This window comes from Nyctibius grandis, chromosome 1, assembly GCF_013368605.1.
Source record: "Nyctibius grandis isolate bNycGra1 chromosome 1, bNycGra1.pri, whole genome shotgun sequence".
Taxonomy (NCBI): domain Eukaryota; kingdom Metazoa; phylum Chordata; class Aves; order Nyctibiiformes; family Nyctibiidae; genus Nyctibius; species Nyctibius grandis.
The window spans coordinates 75,031,013-75,056,166 of NC_090658.1; the positions used below are offsets into that span (position 1 = coordinate 75,031,013).

Sequence of the window (25,154 nt, forward strand, 5' to 3'; positions counted from 1 at the left end):
TTGAGCAACCTGATCTAGTGGAAAGGTGTCCGTGCCCACGGCAGGGGGTTTGGACTAGATGGTCATTGAAGGTCCAACTCAAATCATTCTATGAGTCTATGACTTATGTATAATTTCCTGTTTTTTCCTTCCTCTGTTGGTCTATGGCTGTTAGTTTTTCTTTCCGTTAGAGGAGCAGCGTACTCAGTCATCTCTTTTACTTCATTGTTACACCTTGCACAAGGTTATGCTCATGAGAGCCCAAGTGCTAACCTGGTGGAGCACAGTACCTGAACTTGTGTTTTCTTCTTGGATATCCTACCAACCAGCATGACCAGAAAGCAGGTTGTTTGGCTTCCAGCATCCAAGTCTGGCTTTCCAATTCAAGGTGACAAGACACTTTGCTGGCAGCAGAAGGAAAGACAGAGTTATTTCACCTCATTTTGAGTCCTATTCAGTAATTTTCCATCTATATGTCCAGTGTTATCAGTAACCAGTACACCTGAAAGTAAGCAGATGAAGTGATTCAGAGTGTTAGGAAGTTACTACCACTTTTTAGATTCTTAAAATGGATTTTCAAGATTTCATTAGATCCTGTTGAAAAAACAGGATCATTCTGTTCAGCTTCACAACCATATGATACAGGTCAAGAAAAGTGAAACAATTTTTCTACTCATGTTTCTAACCCAGTGCCAATATTTTAATGAAAATATCAGTGAAAAATCAGAAGTCAAGAGATTTCTCCCACCTGTCACCGAGGGTTTTGTAAAATACCCAATTGTGGTGAAGGATAGCAGCCTCCTTTTTAAGATGGATAAGTGAGGATCTGAGCAAGCCAATTCATTTCACGTAACTCAGTAATGCCTGGTATCACATAGCAGCAGGTCTGAGAGGCTGTTTGTCAGGGGAGGATTTGAACTTAGGGCTTAGAGGTGAATACTCAGCATTCCAGTAGCAGCTTCCTGAACCGACCTTTCACTGGCTGCTCAAACGCTGCTCTTGGGTTTTGAGACTCTAAGACCTCTCTCCACTCCCAACACTAGCGTGTCCAGGTGCTGGCTGTGTTTTGGTTTTCAGCCTGGCTCCCCCTGGCTTTTGTAGGATTTGGTTTTGTGTAGCCTGGACTCACCTTGAGTAAGCAATATAAATCAGCCCTATCCTTTAGACAAACAAGAGGGGCAGTTTTCCATTGAATGGCACAGATAGTGTTGTGCAGGGTGGGCTACGATCCCTGCACCCAGGGGAAACTCATACCATTTTTGCCTTTGACGGGAAAACTTACTCCTATTTGTTGTGGTCTGGAGGCAGAAGTCTAAATTAACCCTTTCTGTGCTGGAGTGTTTGCCTTGAACTTCCCCTAACTGGCTGGATGGCCGAGCCCAGAGAGTGGTGGTGAATGGGGTAAAGTCCAACTGGCGGCCGGTCATTAGCGGTGTTCCCCAGGGCTCAGTTCTGGGGCCGGTGCTGTTCAATATCTTTATAGATGATCTAGACGGAGGGATTGAGTGCACCCTCAGCAAATTTGCAGATGACACCAAGCTGAGTGGGAGTGTCGATCTGCTGGAGGGTAGGAAGGCCCTACAGAGGGATCTGGACAGGTTAGATAGATGGGCCGAGACCAACGGCATGAGGTTCAACAACAAGTGCCGGGTCTTACACTTCGGCCACAACAACCCCATGCAGCTCTACAGGCTGGGGGAAGAGTGGTTAGAAAGCGGCCTGGTGGAAAGAGACCTGGGGGTGCTGATCGACAGCCAGCTAAACATGAGCCAGCAGTGTGCCCAGGTGGCCAAGAAGGCCAATGGCATCCTGGCCTCTGTTAGGAATAGTGTAGCCAGCCGGTCTAGGGAAGTGATCATCCCTCTCTACTCGGCACTGGTGAGGCCGCATCTTGAGTACTGTGTTCAGTTCTGGGCCCTGCACTTCAAGAAAGATGTTGAGGTGTTGGAGCAAGTCCAGAGGAGGGCGACCAAGCTGGTGAAGGGTCTGGAGGGTCTGACCTACGAGGAACGGCTGAGGGAGCTGGGGTTGTTTAGCCTGGAGAAGAGGAGGCTCAGAGGTGACCTTATTGCAGTCTACAACTACCTGAAGGGAGGTTGTAGTGAAGTGGGAGTTGGCCTCTTCTCCCACGCAACTAGCGATAGGACAAGAGGGCACAGCCTCGAGCTTTGCCAGGGGAGGTTCAGGTTGGACATTAGGAAGAATTTCTTCTCAGAAAGGGTCATTAGACATTGGAATGAGCTGCCCAGGGAGGTGGTGGAGTCACCATCTCTGGATGTGTTTAAGAAAAGACTGGACATGGCACTTAGTGCCATGGTCTAGTTGACAGAGTGGTGTCAGGGCAACGGTTGGACTCGATGATCCCAGAGGTCTCTTCCAACCTGGTTGATTCTGTGATTCTGTGATTAATGGTAAATGTGCCTTTTTTTTTGTTATAGCTGCTCCCAATCCCAAAAATATCCATCTTTGAAAAATTAAAAGCATTCATAGTGAGTATTCCTGACAACTGGTCTTTAACCTGCTTTTCCTTCCCTCAGCAGCTGATGATAATCTTTGTACCACATATAAAGTTTTCAGAAGTTGAAAATCTAGGCCAGACTTGGTTCTCAGATGATTTAATGGTAAGTGTTGAGACGAATGATTCTATTATCTTTAATGTTTGCATCTTAACAATTTTTTTTTCCAGATGTGATTTAATGACAAGATGCTGGGCCCAAGAACCTCACAACAGACCTACTTTCTCTTGTATTCAGGACAAACTGCAAGAGATAAGACACTCTCCACTGCCCTTCATCTACTACCTTGAAGACAAAGAGGCAGCAACTGGAGTCATCAACCAAGCTTTTGAAGGTGAGTCTGGGCCAGCACCTGCTGTCCCCATGGCCTCTTCCCTGTGAACAAAGTGGGATTCAGCAGTTCTTTTCATTGCATTTGTCACTGCCTCAAATACTCTGCCTATAAAATGGGAACAGCAAAGATTTGCCTCTCTCATAATGAACTTGTAAAGATTCATTAGGTGCAATTAGGTAAAGCTCATATAAGATTACAAAGCAAAAAGACCCCTATGAGGTTGCAACTGAGCCTGCCTCACAGATATCCAGCTTGCATCTAAATTTTTGATACTTCATGTCCCTGTTCTGCTAAAATAAATGCTTAAGATCCTTGTATAGCCAGGAAAGCTTTAGAAGGCTTCTGGGTGGAAATCTGTTCCAATTTCAAAGGCATCTACTCCCTCTCCATCAGCCAAACATGGCAGTTAGGCACTTAGTTTAGGAGTTTTGATTCAGTAGTTGCCTGAAAGTGAGGCGTAAATTAGGTACCTAAGTAAGGCAGCCTTTATCCTAGTCTGAACTGTGACAGCTCCAGCCAGGAGTCACATCATGCCTGTGCTCTGCACACTGTGAATGAATAAAACTAGGTGATGTTATGGAAGATATACTTAAGACATGGGACACAACAAAAATGTTCTTATATAAGAACATTCTTAAGGTTGTGAAGACAGGAATTTAAAAAAAAAATAGGCGATGCTAAATTTGAAGTTGTCTGTGCAGCTGTGATTCAAATATTCTAATCATGGAAATTAACATCCTGACTGGGCCAGAATAAGAAGCTTTTCACATCCTGTAGTAATTCCTGACTGGATACATCTTGAGGAAAAAGTGAAGTCTTAGTAAACAATGTGATCTGAAAATCTGCAAAAATAAAAATTTTATCAGTTGAATTATTTCATTTTTATTTCACAGGGTGGGGTTGGTTTTTTTTTAATTTAAATGGTTTGTGTTCTATGGTTTTCTAATGAAAAATATTTCTTATTAAAAGAATTACTTTCCATTCTAAAAAAGCAAAACCTAGTTGTTTCTAAGATATCTAAAGGCTTTGTTTTGGTTTTGGTTTTCTTTTTTCTTCACAAAATGTTGATGACCTTTGAACTCACCCTGCTTCATAAACAGTTTTAATACATCAATATTTTGTGATTTTCTAAAAACTTCCTGATCTATTCCAGAATGACACAGTACTCAGTTACACAACTATGTAGTCATTTTTCTACAGGACTCTACCTGTATTCAATTCACTGGCATTGTCCAATGCTCAGTTAATGGTAGTCTATTTGATATTTTGCTAATCTTTATCATTTGGTGTAGCTTTACAAATGTCAGTTTGTCCCCATCGTGATTTCTTTCTATGTCAGATCCAGTCTATGCACGACATGTTTATGTCATTACAAGATGAAAGACTTTATCAAGACATGATGGGACCAAAGTAAGCCAGCCCTGATAACCTATCATTTTGTGCTTTTTTAGCAGGTGATTTTGCACCCTTATGCTATAATGAAAAGCTCTGTGTGTTTGCACGTAGCGTAACTTCCTAGTTTCTTTAAGGGCATCTTTGCTCTGAATAGTGGAGTTCAGGAAAGAGATACTTAATCTGGCACAAATCTAAGCCTGGCATTAGCTCAGGAAAGGAGTACAGCCAATTAATTAGGCACTATGCCCAAGCTAATAGGCCTTACACTTTGGATGGACTTTATCATCTCACCTAAATGCAGCTGTCTAGAAGCTAGGAGTCTTGTCTAAGATACTCTTCTAGATATCTCTGTAGCCATGAACAGAAACAGACATCTCCAGAGAGTGACAACTCCTATGTTTTAGGCATGTATCATAGCATGAAAGGGGTCAACTTTTGCCATTCTCTCTACTGATGATGTCTGGAATCTAGGTGGCTTGCCATATTCGACTTGGATACAGCATCTTGGACTAGATGTTTAATTTTCAGATTACTACAGGAACACAACATCCACTGGACACAGGACTATACTGATTTGACTGTTTGCACCTACTCCTGAGCTAGTATGGTTTCCTAGCTTAGACATCTTTACTCTGCACTCCCTAAGCCCATGGGCAGCAGGGACATGAAAACTAAGTGAGTTAAATTCTTGTGGCATTATGTCAATATCTGTTAAAATCCTTAGCAGGGCTGAAACTTTTAAATACGAGCCTGACCTTCTGCTGCTTGGAGTTGGGGAAAGAGGCTGGAATATAGGAGGCTGTCCATTTGGTGGAGCAGGCCTGGCACAGATGTAACATGCAAGGATTTTAGTTTCAGTGCAAGTCTTTGCTTAGTATGATCTTTCCCCTGCTGTTAACTTGCTCAATCTAAGCAAATAATTACTTTCATTGGGATGACAAATATATATTCTTAATGTATAAACCATTATTTTGCCAAAGTTTCAGGTTCTGCCAGACAGTAGAGGTCACAGAGAAAAAGTTATTGCTTTATTTGTTTACCAGGGACAAAAGTAGCATTCTTAGAAATGGCCAGGTTATTGAAAAGAAAAATATGGATCGAGGCTTCCATTAAAAGTTTCAGTTTGAATGGTTAAAATTTGAAAAAGCAGCTTACTACAGAAAATGTTGTTGTATAATGGACTTTTAGGGTAGTCCATAATATACGTTATATTTAGGGAATCTGTTGGCGGTGCTCACTTTTTAAATCAGAGTCCATTAAATCTAGTTGGTAAAATCTGTCCCATTGTGGTAAGCAGGGAAATTCAATGCAGGCAGAGCTTTGGCAATACATCTCAGAGCCAGCCTGTTTTCTTGGCACACTCTCTCCCTGAGAGAGTAAGCTCTTTTGCCCACCGGCTGCCCTGTTCCCTCTTGTGACTTCCCCCACTCTTCCCTTTCCATAGGCTCTGCCCAGCTGTTGTTGCCACAGACCCACTGATGGATCTGCATTGTGATAGGAAGACAAAGCAACTGTTTTCATGCTTCCATTCAATGTTTTCATGCTTCAGTTCTTGAAACTCTTCCTTAACTTCTCCTCAGGCTCACTTGGTGATTTTCATACAGGGAATGCCCATCAGGAAACACTGTAACTTGAATTTTATTCATCTACATATCATCCTTTCATTTAAATGTATTTTAAAAGACTAAACACTTGATAAGCTCTTTACATGTCTCTATAATGCACATACTTATTTCCCCATATATTCATAGTTCACCTGTAGGTTACCTGCCTCTTTCCCCAAGTACAGCTTTTATAAGCCCATTAAAATGTTATGCTGCATACTCAACTAAATGCCTAGAGTCCTGGTGATGTTGCTGGATTATCTGATCAGAGACATATGTATGTCAGTTTTCTGTAGCTCTCCAGTCTTAAATGAATTCAACAGTTTTTCTGCCTGCGATGTAAATCTCGTGCAACTGAGTTCAGTGAAACGTGGTCTCCAGGAGTGCAATTGGTTTAAGCAAAAACCAGTAATTTGGGTTCTGGTAGAGCTTCCAGACTAAAATGCGTGCTGTGTTATGACTCTGCCATAAACAGTTTGGGGCATTGAGTATGTCTCAGTTTGTGATTTGTAAAACACTGTGCAGTAAGTAAGAGATTTTTAAAATTTGCATTCATTTTTAGCTGGGACTAAGTGAAGTACTTCTTGTGTTTGTAGTAGTAGTAGAAAGATGACAGCCAAAACAAATAATCCAAAGGACTCTTCCATGATGGATTGTCCTGGACAACATTTTCCAAAAATATTACATGGTCATTGGCCTTTGTGTGTAATGATACTCCAGTCATGAGCCTTTCGCCAAGAAATGCTTGCTCTCACCAGAAGGCTTGGTTCCAAAGGAAAGAGCCAGATGTCAAGCAAACTGAAATGACAGACTTCAGAATAACTAGGCCTACATGGAATCATACATCTTTCAAATTCTGTTGAGCCTTACCTACTTGTAGGTAGCCACATCTTTAGCAGGTCCGTACATGCTGTTAGTGCTATTTCATAGGTGGGAAAGCTGGAAAACAATAGGTTTTCTCAACAACTTTAATGCCAGTGCAATATGACGCACAGATTGCAATTGCAGGTGAACTAATACAGACAGTGTGTTAGTGATCTGGACAGCAGGCTAACAGGATAGCATGGAGATGGCAAAAGGGATGCCGGCTTTGCTATTGCAAAAGTTACCTTTCTAAAGGGGGCATCAAGTGGCAATAAATATGCCTAAGCAATGCCGGTAGCTGCTGGCACTGCTGCCTCAGATGGGGAGGGAAGCAAACTCAGGGGCAGAAACGGGTCTACCAGTTCAGCATTTTTCCTTCTTGTTCTTACAGGCTTTCCCAGGACATTGATCATGGGCATTAAGTAGCATTAACAACATTTTTTGAGTGAGGGAAGGACTATCCAGCTGGAGGACTGAGACACCAGTGGATTTTTAATCCAATGGGAATTGATTGAGCAGAGGCCCCATCCCCAGAGTCCCCATTCATCGCTGAAAGATACTCTGTTCTTCCCCCAGTTTCAAGAAGTGCAAATGAAATGTCATGAATCAGCATCCTAACAGGATGGCCCTGCATTGCTGTAAAAATAACCAGTCCATCTATTTTCAGACATAACTTTTTACATTTGTACATACAAGACAGGACTATATTTTTTCGGGTCCCAAGCATGCCCCTTTATGGATGGAAACACCTGTTTGTTCTGGCAAACGTCTTTGCCAACATCAGACAACTGGGCATTAAGCAGCTGGAGTGGCTCCTTGCCTTTATGACCCAGGAGGACTATTCTTGTCAGTGCTGCTCCTCACAGTCCTGTTTGGACCTATAAGGAAAAAACGTCTAATTGTTCAGAAGCTGTGTCACAGCATCACACTCTTACTGTTAGAAGTGGCTCCTCTGGCGAGAGGCAAGGCAAAAGACTAAAGACTAAAAGGAAACACATTTGGCCTCAAACCCATCATTTCTAAATCCCTAAGCTGGAGATGTTGCTTGAAAAAAGTGGGAAGATAAAACAGTTAGAATTATGTAATGTTTCCTTTTTTTACTTTACTTTCCAAAGCCACAGACTTAGTGAATTTACTTTTTTCAGCAATTAAGGCATTTGCTAAAAATGTCACCTTTTAAAAAAAAATCTCAGTGCAAACCTTTGTATTGAAGGGATTTGATATTAAAATCTGGAATCAGTGGTTTCACCATTAATTATATGTCTGCCCTCTCTGCTGACTGAGTAGTACTGGTTTGCTTTTGCCTGTGTAAGTCATCAGTTTATTTTCCTAAAACCAGCTGCCTTTTAAAAACTCTTCTGCACACCTCTCTGAACGTAAAGTAATCACTTGGACAAACGGAAGCACCTCCAAAGCAGATGTGTTGATAAGAGACATTTTTAAAACCTTGTCCCTAGTCTCCTTTGTATTTTTCTGAAATTCAGTAATCCTCTTCCCCACTTAGCTTAGTGAGTGGCTGACCCAAAGCCAGTGGAGGTCAGAGAAAAAGCTTCCTCCAAAACAGTGAGTGGTTACAACACTGCAGGAAAAGGGGGACTTGGTGGTGTGATCGTTTCTTACTTGTCCCCTAGACAAATGCTGTTTGATTCCAGAGAGCGCACATGAGCCATATGATACTGCAAGGAAAGTCATGCTAATATTTGGCCTTGGACTGAGGAAAAAAAATCAGATGATATGATGTTATAAGAGCTGATGTTTGTGTAGCATGGGTGTACAGATATAAGTAACTAAGGCTTAGGCACTGCATTTACGCTGACTGTCTAGGCTCTTTGACAGTCACCAGGGAGTTGTAGATACGTTCAAGGGATGTTATTGGATAAAGGTAAGGATGTGAAATAAGCATCTCAACAAAGGGACTCATTCCTCCTTCCTCTTTACATTGGTAAGGCAGCCTAGGCAAGGAGCTTAAACTGGACACGTAAGATCTGGGTGATTAAAACTTATTAAAATGAATCTTGCTTTGTGACCTGGAGAAGAGGGTGCTGTCCTATTTATTGTATTGCAGCAAATGTGGACACTTTTTTGGTGTTCTTATATTAGAAATTATAAGAAGATAATAAACAGCTTTATATCTGTATTTCCCAAGACAGCTTCTTTCACACAGAGGTTTCAGTCCACTGACCTCTGAAAAATCTATTAAAATAAGAAGAAAGACAGGTAGTCAATGCTTCAAGCAGTTTAGTGCAGTGGAAATGCAGGATGAGCAAAATTCTCACTTTTAGCACCTTGACTGTCTGACGGAATAGCAAAGCATGGTGAGTCATTCTCAAATCATGCAAGATCATATGCTTCATTAGACAGGAAACACAGATATATCTCCACTGATATATAATACAGAGTGGAGTATTAAAACGGATATATGTTTGTTCTATTTATATTCTTACTGGCAATGTGCAGAAACTGAAACACAGCACCTCCAGCTCCAGGTGGCCAGCCAGCAGGTAACAGGAAAATACTCCCTACACAGGAACTGTCTCCTTGGGCTAACCAACATAGCTGAGGTGGAGAAGTCAGGGTTCAATAGTCACCTTTTTCACCCTTAACAAAGATATGACATCAAGCGCTGCTTTTGAATGTGTTCACTGTGGGGTACACCTTTCAGCCATGCCAGTAAGTCAGCCAGTCTCTTGTTTCCTACCATGTACATTGGGTGGCAGGGACAAAGCACAGAATATGTACGAGAGAAGCAAGAGGATATTAGTGGCAAAAAGTAAACAGGGCTGCACTTCTAAATACCTTACCGTATTGAAGGCGTTAAGCATCGTATAGGATTGTGTTACCCAGAATTAGTAACTTCTCAAGCTGGCTACTTAGCTGGTGTAAATCAGTGGTATCCCACTGGTTTCTATGGAGCTTTGTTAATTTGTGCTAGCTGAGGAGCTGGCCCTGAAATAGCTGTAATAGAAGATCAGTATCTCTAGATCAGTTTGTTCAGTCTCTGCCAATCAGCTTTTCTGCTTTTTTATTTCTTATATGTTGTCACCTTCTGAACTTAAACACTCAAAAAAACATCTGTTTATCAAGACATCATAAAAATTTGCACCCTTCCAAGCAGGACTTCAAAACATGTTCTGAGCCCACACAGCTTACGGAGCAGGCAAGGAAAGACACTCTGCGATTGTGAGGCAGGGATACGTGACCCAGCTCGGCACCGTGGCTGCCCTCCGGCAGGAAGCAGCCGACAGATATGCGGAGATTGGGAAGGGGGAAGCACAGATTTTATCAGGTTAGGGCCAGTCTCCTCAGAGGAGGCTAAGCTAGCAAACTCCATCCCTCATACTAATATGAGTCAGGCGATCACAGTTTCTTGTGTCAATTCATGTAGGGCTCTCTAGAGTAAGCTTCTGCCTGCCCCTGAGAAGAAGTGTTGTAATTAATTTACCTGCAGTTTGGCTCAGATGTTGTGCTTTAAGCACACCACTAATAGGAAAAGTGTCCAGCAAGGTCAAAGCTACGTTCATTTAGGACATGAGACAGGTATCTATGCAAGTACTGAGCTGAGTTTTGAACATGCCATTTTAGTTATTGGAAGCAGTCTACCTGAGAGACCACAGAGCTCAGTGGGAACCTGCTTCTCAGCAGAGTACTTCTCAGCCTGTACAAAGCTCTGGACTGACAGAGCTATCCTGCCTCACGCCCTGAGGTAGGTTCTTTAAAGTGAACGTGGGTAACTCTACACTATGCAGCAGTCTACGGTGTATACAACGTCTCAGGATTTAAGCATTTGGAGTTGACTCTCCAGCAAGACTTCAGATGCCATGAAGGTGTGCCTTGGACACCTCCTCTCGGGGCGTTTTGTTGGCTCAGCCAGGCTTTGCTTGTGAAATCTGAGGGGATCACATCACATGGTTTATCCTGCATTTACTCACGTATAACCCAGCATGACTATACATCAATCAACTAATTTTAGCAATGTTAAAACTAAAAAGAAAAGAATGATATCTATCTCATGAATATACTGACCTGCCTCCCCACTCCAGCTTCTCTCTATCTTCCTTCGAATTCTTAATGTTTTTTGGAAGTGGTTTCCAAAGATTATTCAGAATTCTCTGCGTTGGTTTATGGCTTCCCAGGGTGTTGGTGGTGCTTCTAGCTCTCACATTTTGAAGGGAATTTCACAACATAGAATGATTTTTTTCCTCAGTTGCTCATTTTAAGTATCTTCTGTCTCCATCTATCGTATAACTAAGTGAGCAAAAATTATTTGCTTGCTTTGCTGACTTACATGAGAGGCAAGCATTTACATAACTTGACATCTTTACATAGATTTTTTGGCTCGTATGTCAGAATGGTGCTAAGCTTTCACAGGTGCTGAGCACTGCGCTAAGAGATGACACAACAGTAAAGGAAAGGGACATGTAGTCAGAAATCTCATTGTGAAAGTGGCAATGTAGCTTATACGAGTCATGACATAGAAGAAAGGACATCAACATTATATTCTTCCTCTGTCTTTGGATAGAATAAGAATATTCTGCAAAAAAAGTCTTTCTTGCTTATTTTGTCCCCAAAGCTCAAAAAGTAAAACCAAGGCAAGGTGTTTGATACTTTTTTAGCTCTTTTTCTCTATAATGAGAAATGCAGTGCGGCATAGGCTGAAAAAGGATTATAATATTTTATATATTCTGTAGTTCTTCAAACCTGTTGGGGAAAGAATTAGTAATGTATCTATATATCTGGTAAAAATATCTCAGTGATCTCATACTCACATTTGTGTAAACATCACCTCATCAGTTCCAGATACTTATACAGGAAACAAATCTGAATGCTCCTCTAGTGTTCTATACTTAGGCAGGTCAGCCGGCATATGTCTGGTCTGTAAATACCCAGTTTTACTTGGGTCCTTATTTTAAGGTTTCTCTCTTAAGAGTTTGCTGCAAACATGCCCTCAGCATTTCCCAGTGTGCCTTTTCCAAAGTAGCTTGTCCCTGAGGGTTTCCGTTAAAAGCTTTATTAAACACAAACCAAATACAAAGAAGAGCTGTACTGATTGGTAAAGACTTGGTCGGGATTGAATTACTAAATATTGCCATAATAGTCCTCAACTGACAAAGTGAGTATCAAATGATTTTTCGTAGCTGTCAGTCACTGTGGTATGTGACAACAGTTTGCTCTGTGTTGCTAACAGGTTTCTAAAAATCAAAATTCTCCTTCAGACTTCTCCTGATAATCTTTCCTAATGGACTCTAGCACGTGGAACAGACTTCTAACTTTATAGCTTGCAGGGGGCCGGATGTGATTATAGTAACATAGTAAATTGTATGTTGCCTGGTGCAACAGCACAATGCTTGTGTTTCTTTTGAACAGAAAATCCTGAATGTCACTTGCTTCATTTTCCAGTTACGAAGTAAAATAAGGAGGGAGTATAATAAAAGAAGGTACATGTTGCAAAAATCAATGCACAAAATTGCAACAATTATAACTTCACAGAATCACAGAATCACAGAATGTTAGGGATTGGAAGGGACCTCGAAAGATCATCTAGTCCAATCCCCCTGCCGGAGCAGGATTGCCTAGACCATATCACACAGGAACGCGTCCAGGCGGGTTTTGAATGTCTCCAGAGAAGGAGACTCCACAACCTCTCTGGGCAGCCTGTTCCAGTGTTCGGTCACCCTCACCGTAAAGAAGTTTTTCCTCATATTTAAGTGGAACCTCCTGTGTTCCAGCTTGCACCCATTGCCCCTTGTCCTGTCAAGGGATGTCACTGAGAAGAGCCTGGCTCCATCCTCATGACACTTGCCCTTTACATATTTATAAACATTAATGAGGTCACCCCTCAGTCTCCTCTAAGCTAAAGAGACCCAGCTCCCTCAGCCTCTCCTCATAAGGGAGATTTTCCACCCCCTTAATCATCTTTGTGGCTCTGTGCTGGACTCTCTCTAGCAGTTTCCTGTCCTTCTTGAACTGAGGGGCCCAGAACTGGACACAATATTCCAGATGCGGCCTCACCAGGGCAGAGTAGAGGGGGAGGAGAACCTCTCTCGATCTGCTGACCACACCCCTTCTAATACACCCCAGGATGCCATTGGCCTTCTTGGCCACAAGGGCACATTGCTGGCTCATGGTCATCCTGCTGTCCACTAGGACCCCCAGGTCCCTTTCCCCTACACTGCTCTCCAACAGGTCTGTCCCCAACTTGTACTGGTACATGGGGTTGTTCTTGCCCAGATGCAGGACTCTACACCTTGCCCTTGTTATATTTCATTAAGTTTCTCCCCGCCCAACTCTCCAGCCTGTCCAGGTCTCTCTGAATGGCTGCGCAGCCTTCCGGCACATCAGCCACTCCTCCCAGTTTTGTGTCATCAGCGAACTTGCTGACAGCGCACTCTATTCCCTCATCCAAGTCATTAATGAATATATTGAATAGGACTGGTCCCAGTACCGACCCTTGAGGGACTCCGCTAGACACAGACCTCCAACTGGACTCTGTCCCATTGACCACCACTCTCTGGCTTCTTTCCTTCAGCCAGTTCACAATCCACCTCACTACCCGATCATCCAGACCACACTTCCCCAGTTTAGCTGCGAGGATGCTGTGGGAGACCGTGTCAAACGCTTTACTGAAATCGAGATAGACCACATCCACAGCTTTATCATCATCTATCCACCGGGTTACGTCCTCATAAAAGGCTATCAAGTTGGTTAAGCATGACTTCCCCTTGGTGAAGCCATGCTGAGTGCCCCTAATGATCCCCCTATCCTTGATGTGCCTAGAGACAGCATCAAGAACAAGTTGTTCCATCACCTTTCCGGGGATGGAGGTGAGGCTGACTTGTCTATAGTTACCCGGGTCCTCCTTCTTGCCCTTTTTGAAGACTGGAGTGACTTTCGCTTTCCTCCAGTCCTCAGGCACCTCTCCCATTGCCCATGACTTAGCAAAGATGATGGAGAGTGGCCTAGAAATGACTTCCGCCAGCTCCCTCAGCACCCGCACGTGCATCCCATCAGGGCCCATGGATTTATGGACGTCCAGATTGTGTAATTGGTCCCTGACCCAGCCCTCATCTACCAAGACAGATTCCTCCTCTATCCTGACTTCTTCTGGGGTCTCAGGGGTCCGGGGCTCCTCAGGACAGCCTCCAGCAGTATAGACAGAGGCAAAGAAGGCATTCAGTAACTCCGCCTTCTTTTTATCCTCTGTCTCCAGGGCCCCCACCTCATTCATCAGTGGGCCTACATTGCCTCTAGTGTTGGCTTTACCTGCAATGTATTTGAAGAAGCCCTTTCTGTTGTCCTTGACCTCTCTTGCAAGGTTTAATTCCAAGGAGGCCTTAGCTTTCCTAGTTGCCTCCCTACATCCTCTGACAACAGACTTATATTCTTCCCAAGTGGCCAGTCCCTCCTTCCATGATCTGTACACCCTCTTCTTCCACTTGAGTTTGCCCAGCAGTTCCCTGTTTAACCATGCAGGTCTCCTGGTACCCTTCGTTGACTTCGTACTTGTTGGGATGCTCTGATCTTGAGCTCGGAAGAAGCAGTCCTTGAAAGGTAACCAACTATCTTGGGCCCCCATATCTTCTAGTACCCTGTCCCATGGGATTTCCCCTAGCAATTGCTTGAAAAGGCCAAAGTTGGCCCTCCTGAAGTCCAGGGTTGCGATTCTGCTAGCTATTCTGTTCCTGCCACATGAGATCCTGAACTCTACCATCTCATGGTCACTACAACCAAGGCTGCCCTCAACCTTCACTGCTTCAACCAGACCCTCCTTGTTAGTGAGGATCAGATCCAGCAGCGCTCCTCTCCTAGTTGGCTCATCCACCATTTGCATCAGAAAGTTATCATCAATGCACTGGAGGAACCTCCTGGACTGAGGATGGCTGGCTGAGTAGGCCTCCCAGCAAATATCAGCAAATAGTTGAAATCCCCCACGACAACCAGGCCCTGTAATTGCGAGACTGCTCTCAGCTGCCTGTAGAAGGCCTCATCACCCTCCTCATCCTGATCCGGTGGCCTGTAATAGACACCCACAACAGTATCACTCCTGCCAGCCTGCCCCTTAATTCGCACCCACAAACTCTCAACTCGCTCCTGATCCGCCCCTGAACAGAACTCAATACATTCTAGCTGCTCACTCACATAAAGAGCAACTCCACCACCTCTCCTTAGTGGCCTGTCTTTCCTGAACAGGACATAGCCATCCATGACCACATTCCAGTCATGCGAGGCTTCCCACCATGTCTCTGTAATTGCCACTAGATCATAGCCCCCCGACTGAACATGGATTTCCAACTCCTCCTGTTTATTCCCCATGCTGCGTGCATTGGTGTACAGGCATTTCAGGGAGCGAGCTGAGCACACCGATTTCACCCCAGGGGGATGGGAGGCCTCCTGGTCTACCTCAACACTAGAGCGTTGCCCCAGTGGTGCAAGCCCAGCTACCACCCCATCCCCCTTCGAATCTAGTTTAAAGCTCTCCGAATGAGCCCTGCTAATTCCTGTCCCAGAACCCTTTTGCCCCTACCACATAAACCTTTCCCATGTATTACAGTCACGCCTGGTGTCTTATAAAAACAGCCATTATCAAAGAACCCAAAGCCCTGCCTGTAGCACCAGTCTCGTAGCCAGGCATTAATAGAGAGAATCCTACTATTCCATCCCACGTCATCACCTGAAAATGGAAGGAGGGAGGAGAAAACAACTTGTGCCCCAGACTCTTTCACCAACCGTCCTAGGGCCTTATAGTCTTTCTTCATCCCCCTCAGACTACGGGATGCAGCTTCTTCCCCACCTGTCTGGCAGGGGGTAGTAGTCTGTGGCCTTCTCCAGGCTGGGGAGTTGCCTGTTGATATCCCTGATTCGGTTCCAGGCAGGCTGCAGACCTCCCTGTGATGGGGGTCAGCTCTGCATATTGGGCCCTCAGATCCCTTTAGGAAGGAGTCTCCAACCACTAAAACTCTTCTCTTCTTCCTTGTGGAGGAGGTAGCTATATGCCTGTCAGGTTTTTCTGACTGTGGTGGGACCTCTGATATAGATTGCCTCTCCACCACATCCCCATTGGACTGGCTGTATTCCACTAGGACTTCATATCTATTGCTCAGAGGCACCTGTGGAGGCAAGGTAGGCAAGGAGGGCACTCGCCTTTTGCCACAGCCATAGACTTGCCTCCACTCACTCCTCTCCTCTAATTTTCACATTTTTTTAAAAGATATTTCCCCTGCAACAGATTTCAGGCAACTCTATATGTGAACAGCATCAAATTAGGGAAAAAATACAAAGTTTTTAGAAGTGGGAAAAACACACTGGATTGACAACTTCAAGCTTCTATAAAGTCAGAATATTTTAAGTCCTCTAGAGCGATAGTATCTAATGATTTAGTAGGTAGAACACTGCCTGTGTTACAAAACTCTTTAGCAGCATTATTAGCAGGGTTGCACAAAGGTACAGATTAAAATAACTTTGGCTTTATGCAGGCTATCTTTACTACCAAAAGAAGCAAGTCATGTATTCATAACTGTATTGCTACCTGTGGAGGTATGAATGGTGATGACCAGCCTTCCCTAAGTGATTTGCTTAAATCTATCATTCACACAGGCAGTAGCATAAAATAACTTTGAATCATCAGTCACTCTTTCTGTGGTCACTTGACCAACTTTCTCCAACAGCTGCCTGATTTTGTTTGCTTTCTGATACTACAAGTATATCACTGGGCTGTTGTCTATTCTTTTTTTAAATGCAGATAGTGATGTTCCATGTGAAGATTCCGACAGTATTCTTTCAGCCACACTAGTGGAAACAAGGAATCAAGAGGGCTTAAATTATTTGGTGTTAGTCAAAGAAGGCAATCAAGATCAACGAAGCATCAAGTCTGCTGAACTTAGTTAAGTCTGGTTCCTGCTGTTTGAAAGAAAGAGGGAAAGATGAGAAAAAGCTCTACCAAAGAAGACGTAAGCCATGGAAAATATTCTGCACTTCATCATACTTACAGAGGTGTCTTGAGAAAACCCAGCAACTCTCTAAAACACTAAAACTATCTGAAAATATCCTAAGATACTGAATGATGTGTAGCAGAATAAGACAATAATTACATATCTTTTGATTTTCTAGGTGTTATGGTTTGGGTGTTTCACAGGAGATAGTTTAAAGAAATAAAACATGTAATCAGACAGCAAGTGATTTTTCTGTGGTGTTGACTAAGTTTATGCAATCACCTATGCCTCAGACACAGGTAGTCCTTCCAAAAGGAAGTACTGGTACGCTGTTTCAAAGAAAGGACCAACTCGCTCATGAAAATAAAAAACACTTGAAATCTAGCTTCATTGTGCACAAACAAGATTTTACAAATTGAAAAACTAACATAATTTTTTGTTGTATTTTATGAACTCCAAATCAGAAAGCAATTGAAGAAGGGCGACTTGGAATGTCCACTGCTGGGGATGGTCTATTTCACTCTTTAATTTAAACAAACGCTTGCAATCATCTTGAATGTTAAGTTGCACGGTGACTGATCTGTGAATCTAGACAGTCCTGTTTTCTTACATTTCTTTTCGTTTCCCGTTTTAGTGTTCATCATCCTCGCTTATTTTTTTATCAGACTGGGTGGAGGGAGATACTTTTCCTTGATGTGTTTGGAGATCAAGTCAAAGTATATAATAAAATGATATATAAATCATTGCTGAATAAAGGACATCAATAAGCTTTTTGGAACATTTCATTATGAATAGTAGTTTGCAAATTATGCAGAGCTCTTCACCGACACCTGTCAGGAAGCTAGAAACATGCTCTGATTTTATGCAAATATTTGATAATGGGGGACACTGAAGAGTAGTAAAGGCACTATCTGATGTCAGAATGTATACATTTTTAAGATGCAGCTCCACTGAAATCAAGCTTCAAAAGTTTCTTAAATGGAGAGCCAACACAAATGAACAAGAAATTTTGGTTTTGACTATTTTAGTCAAAAGAAATAGAAATTGACAGCTTTTGAATTAGGATTCTTTGAAGTCCCTGACAAAGGCCATTCAAGCAGTCTGTAATCATATAAATATTTTTTCTTCATCTACAAATTAGTGTACAAGTCAGATTTGCTAATAACAACAATTGCAGCACTTCTTTTTTTTTCTTCTAAGCTATGCTCACCAGACCGTGAGTGACAGATAAATAAATACTGTATAATGTTTCCTTCCTCTTCAAGTGCTGCTTGATTTATCGTACAGCCATTCCTTCCATTTCAATAACTTAAACATGAGTAACATTTACTAACCAGCAGCATGTGCTAGCCAGAAACTGGGAAGACCCCAGTTTTGTAATCACCACACCTGGATGACTTCATGTGTGTGTAATTCCACTTAACTCAAGAGGACTGCTCAGTCAGAAAGCCACAAAGGTTTTGTACATCAACAGGACTTCATATGATAACTTTTTCTTTAGCAGGAGAGGCCTTCAGTCCTGCAAAAATTTTGTCTAGGCAACACCTTTCACAGGCCTCATGACCACAGCTGTGATGTGATAACCCAAGTCAATTCAGTTTCATGTAGGTCTGAGTTGGAAAAGAATCATGCAAGAGCCTATCCAACACGGCTAAAATGGGTTAGTGGGCAAGGTGAGTGTCAGTGACAGACAGCAGTCAGAAGTAATGCCCTTGAGGTCTTGAAGTAGCCACAAATACCCAAAGTGGCACAGAAAGAACAGAGGGGAAGATAAATCTTGCTTTGTCCATGTTTTGTAAGTGTTGCAAGACAAGATTAGTTTTAATGGAGGATTTACCACAGCATGATGAGGAAGAAAGTGTCACATTTAATGCATTGCCAATCGATGAAAGCTTAGGATATTGACCAGGGATCTATGCCTTTTGCCCTTAAGAGTATGAAAAATTGATTGGACTGGATAAAAAACAAGTTTCTCAGTCCAAATCTAAGGATCCTGATCTACAACTTGCTGAATTCAATGGAAGACACAATACCTAAACTTTCCGGTACGTGCAGTGATCTGAGGCATGCTTAGTGATACAATTTGCCAGCTCTGAGCTTGGCCCTACCCATTGCTCCATTCTCCCTCCCTCATTTCCCTGCCTTAGAGGAGTAAGTATGCAAACACAACTATTCCACTGAGTTATGGTAAAGCTGTATTTGATGTGTGCAAACTTGCCTTGCTTGCATCTACCCATGATGCGACTTGCAAAGAGTTTCTTAATCCCTTATGTTTCCCTATCACCCTTCTCTTCACACATCTTCATAATTTCACCTTCTCTACCTCATTGAAGCGATGCTTCCTCTCTTCATTCAAACTCTTCATGATGATTCATGTTTTACTCATCAACTCTTATTCACAATCAGGAGGACATCTCCCACCTGATGACAGTTTTCATAGCTACCTTTGGAGACAGTAGCAGAGACACACGTGTAAGGGGTGACAAGAATGAAGGACCTTTTTAGCACATTCTCTCTTGGGCAGGGAAATGGGCACTACCTGGCCTGTGTTTTCTCTGACAGTCAGCACCTCCTGCTGTGGCAGATCAAGGGAAAGAGTCAAGAAAGCCTTGAGTTCAAGTGTCTTGACGTTGAAGGCTATAGGTGTTTAAATAAGGGTAAATGGATTTAAAGGTGATAATGTCATTTAAAGGAAATAAATGTCTCCTAGACAGGGTGGAGAGTTGGGCGGGGAGAAACTTAATGAAATATAACAAGGGCAAGTGTAGAGTCCTGCATCTGGGCAAGAACAACCCCATGTACCAGTACAAGTTGGGGACAGAGCTGTTGGAGAGCAGCATAGGGGAAAGGGACCCGGGGGTCCTAGTGGACAGCAGGATGACCATGAGCCAGCTGTGTGCCCTTGTGGCCAAGAAGGCCAATGGCATCCTGGGGTGTATTAGAAGGGGTGTGGTTAGCAGGTCAAGAGAGGTTCTCCTCCACCTCTACTCTGCCCTGGTGAGGCCGCATCTGGAATATTGTGTCCAGTTCTGGGCCCCTCAGTTCAAGAAGGACAGGGAATTGCTAGAGAGAGTCCAGCGCAGAGCCACAAAGATGATTAAGGGGGTGGAAAATCTCCCTTATGAGGAGAGGCTGAGGGAGCTGGGTCTCTTTAGCTTAGAGAAGAGGAGACTGAGGGGTGACCTCATTAATGTTTATAAATATGTAAAGGGCAAGTGTCATGAGGATGGAGCCAGGCTCTTCTCAGTGACATCCCTTGACAGGACAAGGGGCAATGGGTGCAAGCTGGAACACAGGAGGTTCCACATAAATATGAGGAAAAACTTCTTTACAGTGAGGGTGACCGAACAGTGGAACAGGCTGCCCAGAGAGGTTGTGGAGTCTCCTTCTCTGGAGACATTCAAAACCCGCCTGGACGCGTTCCTGTGTGATATGGTCTAGGCAATCCTGCTCCGGCAGGGGGATTGGACTAGATGATCTTTCGAGGTCCCTTCCAATCCCTAACATTCTGTGATTCTGTGATTCTGTGAAATATATATTTAGGGAAGAATCCTGACATATCAGAAAGGTTAAATATGAGATAAGGGTAAAAGTGAAGCAGTTGTTGTGACCACACTTGTGTGACATACTACTGAGATACTCATCCTCAAGTGTAGAGGCAATATTGTACATTTTTACCTTCTTTGTTTAACGTGTACAGTGAGACTGAGTCTGGGGTGTGATATCTATGTAGTAAAAGGAATTATTTCTGTATTCCTTTGTAAGCCAGAGGAAGCCACCAAAATAAGAGGAGAAACCTGTCCTGGGAAGATTCCCTCCCAGCAAGAGCTGGAGGAGCCAGAAAATGATGTCTGAAGTCTGAATCACAAATGCATGGTTCCTGTTAGCAACTCCAAAAGCTTCTTAACAAAAGCATCATTCTCTGGCTAGTATAAAGCAGACAGACCAAATCTTCACCTGCTGCAAATCAGGTTAAATATGTTAAGCTATGCTGATGTACAGCAGTGGAGAAACTGCCTACAAGTCTTTAGCTTCTCAAGATTTGGCCTGGACAGGTAGACCTATGCCCAGTCAGTTCCCTAAGCCCCATCCACTCCACTTTATGGCACGACATTACATGGTCTGGAATATCTCTTTGGTTAGTTCGAGTCATCTGCCTGGTTGTGTCCCCTCCCAACCTCTTGTGCACCCCCAGCCTATTCACTGGAAGGGCAGAGTGAGAAGCAGAGAAGGCTTTGATGGTGCATACGCACTTTTCAGCAGGAGCTAAAACATTAATGTTTTATCAGTATTATTTTGGTCATAAATTTAAAACATAGCACAGGATGAGCTCCAGTGAAGGAAACGAACCCTATCCCAGCCAGACCCAACATAGTCTCTAACCTGCCTGGGAAGAGGAGACATGTGCCCCCAGGTGAGTCTCTGGGTGACAGCCGGTTACTTTCTCAGGCTCTTCCTTGTTCCTTGATGCCAGCAGATCACGGAGCAACGATGGTGAGCGTGCTTCAGGATGTGATACCACACACCACCCACTAGTGCTGGGCTCTCAAATGGCAATGTCTGAACTCTGAGCCATGCTTGGACAGACATGGACATACTATGTGGTTTTAGTTGGCTTATTTAATCTCTCAGCTGCAGACTTGACATCCATTTGGATGAAAAATATTTACTGCTACCTATGAATAGTATTTACTACAACATAACACAAATGCTGTGATGATTAATTAAAGTTGTAAAATTATTTTGTAACTGTGAAGCGCCAGGGCAGATGTTACTTACTTCCTAAGGCAGCATTTTCAGTGGCGTCAATTCTAGATCTGCTGTCTTCAGATCTATCCAAAACCTCTGTACCTCATGCTTTCCATTCAGGACCACAGTCAAGAAGCTACAAAGGAAAAACCAATGCTTTATGACAAAAATACTGGGTCCTTACTGGGTCAAAGGTAAAGTTATAGAAAGTTTGCATGTCGCTGCTGCTGCGAGATATGCCAGGCTTCAGTGGGATCACTCACTTATGCCGTGTGCCACAGAAGGAGTGCTCAGCAGTTTGACATGAGATACGGGAACGTGGCTGTCAAGATCTCCAAAGAGAAACGCAGCTTGAAAAGATGATTTTTTGAGATATGGAAGGCAAAAGATGTGTTTGCTTGTATCATGTAGGACTGAAAAATATGAGGTGTTAAGATGATATCCTTCCCTTTTTTGTATTTAACATTCAGGTCTCATCTCTGGGAGACTTTATTGTCAGTCATTCAATGGCATCATCCCAAGATTCAAGGAACTTAAAAATGACCACTAGACAGGCAAAAGGTTGTGCAGCTACGCTGCTAAGGTGAGTGTTTTCTGTTAGTCTTCTTTACCTGCAAAAACTAATAAGTGGCAGGGACAAGAAAGGCAAGAGCTGAGTTCACCACAGCCTCGCTGATCTGAGAAACTTGAGCCAGGGCCCAGGGCTGAGACTTAAGTTGTTGTTTCTCAGCTTTCCTGGTACCCTAGATAAGAGAGACTAGTAAAATCCTCCAGATTACAACGTCCCTCAAAATTTGGTGCCCTCACTACTTGTAAGGAAGGGCACAAAGATCTTTACAGCAGGGCCACTGCACCCTTGCTTCCCAAAGCTGTTTTCAGCAAAGGAAGTTTTACCATCTATTTGAATTGTCTACTATCTCCAGTTTTTTCTTTTTTTTTTCTTTTTCTTTGACCTCTGCAGCATGCTGCCTATGGTGGTTCGAGTCCCCAAGTGTGGCTCTACTGTGTACAACCAGGTGAAGCTGATTCTTTGTGATACAGGTCCAAGATTATGCATTTTAATAAGAACAGTGAAGGTAAGCTTTCTTCTAGATTCAAATTTACCCCTTTCTACACAAAGCTGATCTTAATTCAGTTGTAACAGACCTGAAAATTGTTGTTATAGAAAAGAATGTCTGTAAAATAGCTCTGACAGGTCTTTTGGTGGTAAAAAAGTTCTAGTTTGTTTTAATTTCTTTTAATTGATTCTTGAAAGTTTTTCTTACATACACAAACTGGAGTGAGTTGCAGGAGCTTGCATACCAGGTGGATTTTTCAAACGATCATGGGTCTATTTATAATGACACTTGGCACCTCTAACTGACATTATATTTTAACTCTAATAAATAACCAGAAACCCAGTGCATCAAAGCCAAGTGGTGATGCCAAAATAGTGTCATTATTGCCAGTGACATGACTGATACTACTGTATAAAATGACCTTTTTTATAATGTGTTAACTTCTTCTTCAGACGATATCTTCCATTTGGAGGGCCTTCATCACCACCTTCTATCATTTATGGTAAGAAAGGAGCTGTAAAATAGCCACTCTCTGTTTGGACACCAATCCCTTTTGCAATGCTGTTGACATAGCTGCATAGTCCTTTTCCTGTTTTTTTTTTTCTCCTCCCTGAAGGTACAAGTCACTTAGTGCTATTAGAGATGAGGCCACTGAAACGCCTTTGTTGTCCTATGCAGTACAGTAAGCAACTACAGTTACCTCTTCATCCGTCCTATAGGAAACTCAGTCTTGTAGTATCAAAATCTTACTACTTTGATTAATCTCCTGGTGTATTTCTCTTCACATATCCAATTTTCACACCCCTCCAGGAAGGCTGACCATGTGTAAGTTTTCAGTAATTTCCAGTCACAAATGTATTTAGCTTTATCCTACAGAGAAACAGGAGATGCAGAAGTCTGAAAGTCACAGAATTAACCTTTCATGAGAATATCTTCTCTCACATCTTCGTATTACTTCAGTCTGACATCACCACATCCCTGAGGATGAAAACCTACTTACACAGTTGTCTCCATTTAGCCCGCACCCAGGGCTAAACAATAACCAGTTGTTCTATCACCCAATGACCCCTCCCGGCTGAGAAAGGGAATCAGGAAAAGGAAAGGAGACTCGTGTGTTGAAATGGAAACATTTTTAATAAAATAAGAAAGCCAATATCAATACTAATGCTAATATAAAATACACAAGAGTTATACTCAGCCCATACAGTGGTCACGAGCTGCGCACTCCCAGCAGTGAATGCCAGATGTTGAACACTGCGAGCACCACAGCTCCAATGACAGTGCAATGGTCATAACAAATGGGAGAGCAGGCCTGGGGAGCAGAATGATGGGCGAGACCCTCCATGGTGACCACAGAGGAGAGAGGGCCGTCCCCAGAAAACTTTCCAATTTATTGTGAATGTGACGTTTATGGTATAGAACACTGACATTGGCCAGCCTGGCTCAGCTGCCCTGGTTTTCACTCCTCCTAACTTAAGCACCTGGCTAACTCAAAACTCCCAATGGCCTTAATTGCTATGGAAACTCACATACCATGGCTGGCCACAAACTAAAACAAAGTGTCTTATCAGCTTTGTTCCCACCATATCAGGTGCTGCAGCCTTCTCAAAAGTGCAGCTTTCTGAACAGAAAGTAGATTCTACAATTCTGTCCCAGCAACACCAGAACAACAGTGCAGCCTTGTGTTCTTCAAATAGGACCTTGCCAGCTTCATGCTTTCCTCGGTTTGTCTGCTTACATAGTCTTTGTTATCTTAACAGAGGTATCACTCCGTAATTTTTGAGTCTGTTGCTTAAGGCATGAAGAATTATCCTCTACCTGAATTTACTAAACCAAAATTAGTGTCTGTGATAAACCACAGTCAGTTGTCAAACATGTCCTCTTGCCTACCCAATTCAGAGATGGCTCTTGGCTTTAGTGGGAACAACACCGAGTTAGACGCTGTCATTTCTCTTCACAGAAGCAAGCTGAGAAGGGACTATCGGTCCTACTTCTTGCCAGCATTCAAGGTTGGCATTAAATAATTAATGCAGGCATCAAAAATGAGGCAAAAATGACACATTTAGAAATCTTTAAAAGTCTTTGTACACTTAATCATATGGTCTTGCAGCAGCAAATTCAGGTGGTCAGTAAGGTCTGGGTGAGGTGACACCAGGAAAAAGTTTTGACCAGACTGTAGCTCAATTGTCAGGCCTGCATGCAGTAGTCATACTGCCACCAAAACCAAGCTTTTCCACTCCTCACTTTTGGGTTGCTCCTATTTTTTTTCAGATCTTTTCTCCAGGGAATGCTTTCTGAAATGCCTACCTGTCTCCATATAGAAATGAATTTCTGGGGGAAAGGTGTTACTAAAAACCTCTTCAGCATTCTTTGATTCAATTTTATATTATACGATGAGTAAAATACTTGATCTTGAAGGAAGCAATATAAGAAATCTGGTGACAAAGTGACTAGAGCTGCAAGTTCCCTATTGCTACCATGTTTGCACAGTTGTATTTTGGCTTAGATCATAGACTCCTGCAGCCTTAAAGAAGTACATATGTTTCTGCAGCATAAGAAGCAAAACGGGAAAAGTGAGCAATAAAATGGCTTTTAGAAGATAGGCCTAAATGCACAGGGGTTAGACTGTGGCTAAAAACTTACGACTTATGTACAGGCTATGCAAGTATAAGAATTGCAAATTCTTATCTGATTTACACATTTTTTTTAAATTGCAAGAGTGGCAAGTT

The 25,154-nt window shown here is 42.9% G+C and overlaps 1 protein-coding gene across 1 annotated transcript in view; it reads left to right on the top strand.

The window, feature by feature from the left end:
- Positions 1 to 16,580, top strand: part of ROS1 (ROS proto-oncogene 1, receptor tyrosine kinase) — an 84,267-nt gene extending 67,687 nt beyond the window's left edge. The window contains exons 43-44 of the mRNA XM_068405805.1: positions 2,666 to 2,829; positions 16,429 to 16,580. Coding sequence (XP_068261906.1) covers positions 2,666 to 2,829; positions 16,429 to 16,574 — 310 coding nt within the window. The 3' untranslated portion in view covers positions 16,575 to 16,580. The remainder of the gene's footprint in view (positions 1 to 2,665; positions 2,830 to 16,428) is intronic.
- Positions 16,581 to 25,154: the final 8,574 nt, after the last annotated feature.